At 28.0% G+C, this 7,970-nt stretch overlaps 1 protein-coding gene across 1 annotated transcript; it reads right to left on the reverse strand.

Moving 5' to 3' along the window:
* Positions 1 to 4,435: 4,435 nt before the first annotated feature.
* Positions 4,436 to 5,985, reverse strand: LOC133780549 (type III polyketide synthase A-like). The gene is made up of 2 exons (XM_062220220.1): positions 5,742 to 5,985; positions 4,436 to 5,639 (listed from the first exon to the last, which is right to left on the reverse strand). The coding sequence occupies exons 1-2, from the start codon at positions 5,941 to 5,943 to the stop codon at positions 4,675 to 4,677; spliced, it is 1,167 nt and encodes a 388-aa protein (XP_062076204.1). The 5' UTR covers positions 5,944 to 5,985; the 3' UTR covers positions 4,436 to 4,674.
* Between the last annotated feature and the right edge of the window lie 1,985 nt (positions 5,986 to 7,970).

The following is a 7,970-nucleotide window of genomic DNA, read 5'->3' on the forward strand; positions in this document are numbered from 1 at the left end:
TAATATCTGTTTTGGATTTCTTGGTTTGGATTGAGGATTTTGTATTGCTTGAGGCATTGAGGGTTTTGGATTACTTGGAGGCTATGAATTTTTTGGACTGGCTAGTGGATTTGAGGTTTTTGGATTGAGGTATTTTGTATGATCACAATGACTAAATCCCCAATAATCTAAAGGATTAGTGATGTTTCATTAATCTGAGGCATATTTTTACCATGTTTGTGTACTGCCATGTATTTTGAATTTTTGGTTTTCGAATTGCATAATATATTGTTTATATATTTCTGATATTGATATATTTAGAGTTAGGAATTTTATGTTTCTACTCTGTTTTGTTTATTGATATGTTTTTGGATTTGAGATTTTTAGATTATTTTTTATGTTGATATTAGTTTTAGATTTATATTTTTATTTTGTACTTCTAATTGTTTTGTGTTTTTCAATGTTTATTTTGCAGTGTGTTATACTACTATGTTTTGTATACTGCTTTGTTTTGTATTTCAATGTTTATACTGCTTTCTAATTTGAATTTGTCGTTTTATGTGTTTGAACCTCAAATGAGTTTGTTTATTTAGATTTGGATTTTTGTATTCTTTTTTTAAATAAATTGTTTCAATTCTACAAACTAGAAACCATTCATAGGCTAATTTTTTTTATATAGTTTCTAATCAATGTATTATTTTCGTTCTTTGATTTGATTTTAAAGAAATTTTGGGTTCTATGTCCTTTCTAAATAAATAACTTGTATGATTTGAATCATTCTAACTTGTATAACTATTAGTAGTTTTTCTGAGTTGGAAGTTAGTCACATTGAAACTGAAGCTTAAAGTTTATGCAAACAAACTAAGAATTGGTATTATGTTTCATACTGATATTAAGAAAAGGCTCGAATTTGGTTTAATTTTGTTGTAGTTATCTTAGATTGATCTTATGTAGTTTCTTACTATTCTGTGTTTATCTTCTTTGTTCCATTTAAAGTTTGTCAGTGGTATTTTGAGTTTAATTATTGTGAGATTTATACAAGTTTGAATATGACTTGTCAATCTGTTTCAGTATTATTTATGATATATTTTGAAAAGCTTGTTATTATGTTGTTTTGAAATATCTTTGTTTGTATCTATTTGAAGAGTCTTTCTAATAATAAACAAGTTTTCAATCTGATTTTTAGCTTGTTGGTTGGTATTATGAGGATAAGTGTAAGATATTTGTATGTTTGGTCTATTTTTTAATCGCTTTGGAGTATGGTTTATGATCTATTTTGAAGATTTATGTGTCTTTTTAGATATTTTGCTAATGATATTTGAATAATAAGTATGATTAGTTTATGTTGGTGATTATGAGACTTGGTGTGCTCATGTGTTTTTAATATATGTTGCTAACCAAGTGTTGTAAATGCCCATAAAAATTCATATTACTTTCTTTTTTCTGAAATCCTTATGATAATTGTAACACCCTTGGCAGCCATCGCCACTGCTCAATCCAAATTTGCTTGTCATATGTTCTAAGGCTTTTAGTTGTATTTTCCTTTTTTTTTTTTTTTTTTTGTCTAAGGTCATAGACTGGTTTTGTTTTAGTTCATGATCTTGTTTATTTAGTATGTTTTTTTTATATGTTCTTTGATTTTATTGTACGACTAAATTTACTTGAATCTGAATTTTTGTTCTGTATACAAATATGTTTTGAATCTGATTTTTTTTTTTAAAGGGGAAGAGACATGTGATTTTTTATTTTGAGTTTTAAGTGTGAAAATTTTGTGTTTGGTGTTTGATTTATGTATTATGTTCGTTGACTATATATATGAATATGCTTTTCTTTTTAAAAAGGGGAAGAGACATCTAATTTTTATTTTGAGTTTAACATATGCTTGCTAGTTACTGATAATGCTTATAGATTATATGGTTGCTATAATGTTTAATTTTAAGTTGAGATCAGTGACATTACAGCTTTTGCTCTTCAGTTGCAATTTGATTTTTTTTAGCATGCTCTGCTTTCTGGTTTATATTATCTTCGTCATTGTTTACATTTTGGCTTTGGATATTTCTTGTATTTCTGGTTTAGATTCTATTTTTGAATTTTTATCGATTTGAAATATAGAGGCCACTAAATCAATTTGAAACTGAGATTTTTGAGTCTTGCTTGTTTATCTGCAAAAATGTTCAAAGTGGTTGTCACACTCATTTAGTCTATCATTGTTTCTGAGTACTTGATTTATAGGTGTGGTTTTTTAAGCATTATTTCTAATTTTGGATGCTTGTAAATAGTTCATATATACTGCATATAAACTCCTTTGTTTTATCACTTGAATTCTAGTTTTCGATGGATATTGCCTAATAAATGTAGTTTTGAATGTTGACTTATATGTTTTTTTTCTGATATGGATCATTATGTTACTTTGATTTTTCTTTTTTGGTCTGTGATGTTGAATAATGATTATACTTATTTTATGTTGGTGATTATGAGACTTGATGTCTCATATATTTTGTTTTTTAATATATGTTGGTATATCAAGTGTCATAAATGCCCATAATAATAAGTCATGTTTTCTGACATCCATTAAATTGGGGATAATTATTGTGTTGAAATTAATTATATAATCTTCTCATTGTCGCCAACCTAAACCCCACCTACAGCCATCGTCGGTGTCCACCTCCCAAAGCCATCATCGACATTCACAAGTTCAGTTAGAGAAAAAGGAGTCTCTCGTGCAATAATCCCAAAGTGAAGAATAAGAAGAATATCAATAAAATGACATTATTGAGTTTGTAATGACTTGCAATAGACTTGCTGATATTTTTTTTATGAAATGTTATTAGTTTAACACTCATCGTTAAGCAATGAATATTTTATAATATATGTTTGTTTATTTTATTATTAATGTTAAATAATTTATTTGTTTAACAATGTTAAATATTTTTAAAATTAATTACTTTCATTTATTATTTATTTAATTTAAATTAAATATATAATTAAAACTACCTATCTAAAAAACTTTACTTACCAATAAATAAGTGTAGGTAAAAATAGGTATACCACAACATGCCACGTGGAACAATCATTTAGTGCCACATAACCGATAAAAAGGAGATAAGTAACACAATCATTCGAATTTCTTGTAGTACGTGGACAAATTATTGTTTGACACGTGGAGCAACCACAAGATGCCAAGTGGCGGTATTGACGTATGCCACGTGTATGCTACTATGGAAACCATGTCAACAGACACGTAGGATGACACGTCATCAAACACGTCATCTGATGACTCATCAATATTGATTTATAACTTAGTAGGGTCCACTGATTCTTTTACCTACTAGTATTAATAAGTGTAGGTAAAGACTCTTTCCCAATCTCTACCAATTCAATATTGGTAGGTAAACCATATTACCCACTATTAGGCTAGTTTTACCTACACTTACAATTGGTAGGTAAAGACCTCATTTTCTTGTAGTGTCTTCTTTAAACATTTTAGCAAACAATTAGAATGCATTTCTAATTTAACTATAATATTACACATATAATACACACTACAACAACACTTAAAACCATGTGCTCAAATAATGATAATTTGTGAAATCTAATGATAATAATGGGTAAAGTTTAACTAGATATATTTAGTGTCTAATTTTAGTTAACTACTCCTACAAGTGAGTAGTTCTCAACGTTTCCCAACAATAAATGAAAATCATATACATAATTCAAATCAAAATGCATAATATCCATATTTAAATTTTAAATACAAAATCATACATAACATGATATATCAATCTTGAAAGTACTCGAAATATCCATGGCTAAACTTATAACGAGCTTGACCTTGTGAACTCGGTGAGTTTTAAATGATGTTCTTAATTTTTTGTATGGCTTGAATCAATATTTCTTTTTTTTTTGTGTCTATTTTTCATACAATTTTTAATTGATTTTACAATTATAGGGTACTAGAAGATAATATTATTCGTAATACAGAGTACTAGAATTATACTCGACAAAACATAGGGTACCAACTACGCATATTTTCATTAAAAAAATAAATTAATTCATGTTAAGCAAGGGCAAATTTGTCATTTTAAAAAATTATTAACCAAATTCAAGTAGAGGATACCATTTTTGACTGATTTTACAATGATAGGGTACCAAATGATAATTATTCGTAATAGAAGGTGACAAAACTGTAATCGGCCATAACACATGTACCAAATGCGCATATTCCCAATTAAATAACAATTTTAAAAGCAAGAACTAAAATGACTAACAAAATAAGATGTGTGACCTAGTTGAAAGGATAGGTCGACAAACATAAAATTCGTGATCAATCTGAGGTCTACAATTGTAATTTTAATTTCCTTGTGCTCATGCCATTTTATGCTTAATTTGAAAGAGGACCAAGAAAGTGGAGGAAACCAAAAGATGTTAAAATAACACTGCAGCAAAACAAATAATCTTGTTCTCCAATCCATGGTTTCTTGCATCATTTTATTCACAGCGAAAAAAGAAAAAAGTAAAAATAAAAAACAGACTACAAGAAACTTGATTCTTAGAAGGAAAATCCTTGAATCCCATTTCTTTTAAACAACCAATCGATCATGCAGCCCAACTTTCCCTCTAGCTTTTAGTTAATTCATATATGTATGTGTGTATGAAGTTATATTTATATATAACATATTAATGAAGATTGATGGATTAAAGGCTTCGAATAAGAACCCCTTCAAAGGTAATGCCAGGTCCAAATGCCAAGCCAAGTCCCCACTCTTCTCCTCCTCTCTTCAAAATCTCCCTCATATTCTCTATAACGTAAAATATAGTATTGCTGCTCACATTTCCATAATCCATCAAGGCCCTTCTACTACACTGAAGCTTATCACTGCTCAGTTTCAAAGTAGTCTCTAGCTTATTAAGAATGGCGGGACCACCAGGATGGACAGCCCAGAAAAGATCATTGTAGTCCTTCAGTTGAGCCGTGGCCATGAGCTTCTTACAAAACTCCTCAATGTTCTCTTCGATCTTCTGAGGAAGGTCTCTCCCGAGCTTAAAGTTTATACCTTCCTCAGAGAGCTTACCATTTATGACATTCTGAGTCTCTGGCAAGAACTGTTGGATTGCATAGTTGAGTTCCATGAAAGGAGATTCAATGCCTTTTACTGGGTTAGCTCCAACTATAACAGCTGCAGCTCCATCACCAAAGAGTGCAGCTCCAACGAGGTCATAAGGGCGTGCCTGGTTTGGGGGTCGGAAACCAAGTATTGTTGTTTCAGAAGTGGTTAACAAAACTCGGCTTCCAGGGTTGTTTTCGGCTATGTCCTTCGCAACTCGAAGACCAGTGACACCACCATAGCAACCGAGAAAGTAGAGCATAACGCGGCCAACATCATTCTTTAAGCCGAGCTGGCTGGCAAGGTAAAGGTCACCACCGGGTAACCGTATCTCGCTTGAGGAGACATAGACAATGTGGGTGATATCTTGAGCTGGCCTTCCCCATTCTTTGATGCAGGCAAGGCTTGCTTCCATCGCCATCTCCACCACTGCCGGGTTGGCAATCTCAAGCCTTTGTGTTATTGTTGGAGAGCCCTCAGTTGCTAATTCAGGGTATTTTTCTAGGATGTCCTTGGACATCACTGTGTACCTTGTCTTCACAGTTGTAGTTTTGCCTAGTAATGAAAAGAGAAAAAATATGAAGGTTTAATCTCTAGGAGTCACTACTGGTAGCTACACTACAAAAAAGAAATATAATAATAAAATAAAAAACTTACACAGACGCTCCAGTTTTTCCTTAATAGAGAGATCTTGGCATTTAGTGTCCCGAATGTAGCCTTCGACTAAGCATTCCTGAGGAATAAGTTGGCTAGGGAAGGCCTTGCCCATTGCAATTATAGTTGCTTTCCCTGGTGTGGGAATGCGCCTAGTCCGTTCTGGATATTGCTTAGGAGCTCCATTGCCTTCAACTCTTGACATGTTTTGGAGGTTCCCTTTATAAAAATTGTTGCTTTGCTTTAAAGGTGAAGGCAACTTAGTGGGATTTTTCATATACAAGTCTGGGAATTATAAATGGGGCAGCTTGGCTGATTGTTGGAGAAGAGTTGGTTTGAAGGAAAGACCTTCATGTAAAGAGAGAATTTGATAATTTATTTGTGTTTGGTAAATTTTTGGTTGATGGGGTTGGACGTGTGACTATCTATAATGATTTCTTTTGGTAACCCAAATACCACTTAGACAATCCCTAAAATGCCCAAGGCTCACATTGAAGATTTATATAAATATATATATATACTAGATACATCTTTCTTTAGTTTTATTTGTAGAATTTATTAATTATTTTTATTAAATTTATATTAATATCATATAAATTTTAAATAAATATCTTATTTTAATTAAATAATTTATTTATTTTTGTTTAATTTTATGTTTGTTTTAGTTTTTAAATTTGGAAGTGACAATAAAAGATTATATATTATATGTTTAATGTAATATTAAATATTATACGTCGATTTTAATATTAAGTTTCTTGCTAGTTTTTTTAATAAAGTAATTTATTGCTAATTGACAGTAGATTATATTATATATTTAAATGCTATTATTCCAATAAGTGAGTTTAAGTTTAATTAAATTTTATTTAAGATATAAATCGTATGATTTTATTATTTTTAAATAATCATCATTGTAAAATATCACAAAAATATCATATTTTAATTTGTTTAATTATTTATTTATTTTAAATGTAAAATATCTCAAAAATATCATATTTTAATTTGTTTAATTATTTATTATTTTTAAATAATTATCATTGTAAAATATCTCAAAAATATACTATTTTAATTTTTTTTAATATTTATTTTATTTTATTTAAGTTTAAATAATGTTTACAAATTACCGTTAAATATAATAATATTTTATTAAATATAAGAATATTCTGTTAAAGTTAACATTAAAAAAATAAAATAAAAACTGTTAAAACAAAGAATTTACGTTATCTACACACTAAAAGAGATATATACTAGGTATAATCAACGTGCAATGCACGTTTGTTTACGTTTGCTTAATTTTAAAGTTGTATTTATTTTTATTATATTTTTTAATTATCATATAAATTTTAATAATTAAACAATATCATAAAAATAAATAAAAGATGTTTAATATAATATATGACATAAATGTATTAAAAAATTAGGGTAAAATATTGTCTATAATTTAAATAAAAACTGGTTTACTTTTTTTAAAATATATATATAATAGAATGAATTATAGTTCTATACTATATATAAATATTTATATCAATAATATTTACATATATGACATCTAAATAAAACATTGACATAGATATATATTTATATTTATATGGCTACATGACATAAATATAATGTACAATAATATTTAAAAAGAAATTAATAATAGAAATAAAATAAGAATAGAAAAAATCATAGTAGTGTAGAGTAGTATATATGTATCAACTATTTTAATTAATTATTTATTTTTTCAGTTTATGCTTGTTCTAGTTTTTAAATTTGGCGGTGACAACAAGAAATATATTAAATGTTTAATATAATATGTCATTTTTAAATTTAAGTTTGTTGCTAGTTGATAGTAGATGATATTATATTATATGTTTAATATGATATTATTCTAATACATGAAGTTTAAGTTTAATTAAATTTTATTTAAATTGTAAAATGTATGGTTTTATTATTTTTAAATGATTATCATTGTAAAATATCTAAAAAATATTCTATTTTAATTTATTTAATTTTATTAAGTTTAAGTCAATATCTCAAAAATATTCTATTTTAATTTGTTTAATTATTTATTTATTTGATTTTATTTAAGTTTAAGTCGTGTTTACAATCTATCGTTAAATATAGGAATATTCTGTTAAATATAAGAATATTCTGTTAAAGTTAAGAGAAAAAAAAAACTGTTAAAACCAAGAATTTCTGTTATCCATGCACTTTTTATATATAAGAGGTATATATATAAGCGAATTCTTC

Source organism: Humulus lupulus, chromosome 5 (genome assembly GCF_963169125.1).
Source record: "Humulus lupulus chromosome 5, drHumLupu1.1, whole genome shotgun sequence".
NCBI classification, from domain to species: domain Eukaryota; kingdom Viridiplantae; phylum Streptophyta; class Magnoliopsida; order Rosales; family Cannabaceae; genus Humulus; species Humulus lupulus.

What these genes read in the sequence shown, in the direction of transcription:
- LOC133780549 (XM_062220220.1), bottom strand. Translation starts at nt 5,943, where the DNA reads ATGTCAAGAGTTGAAGGCAATGGAGCTCCTAAGCAATATCCAGAACGG. An exon ending in GGAAAAACTGGAGCGTCTGT is followed by an intron (nt 5,640 to 5,741) that starts GTAAGTTTTTTA and finishes TTTCATTACTAG; the next exon opens with GCAAAACTACAACTGTGAAG.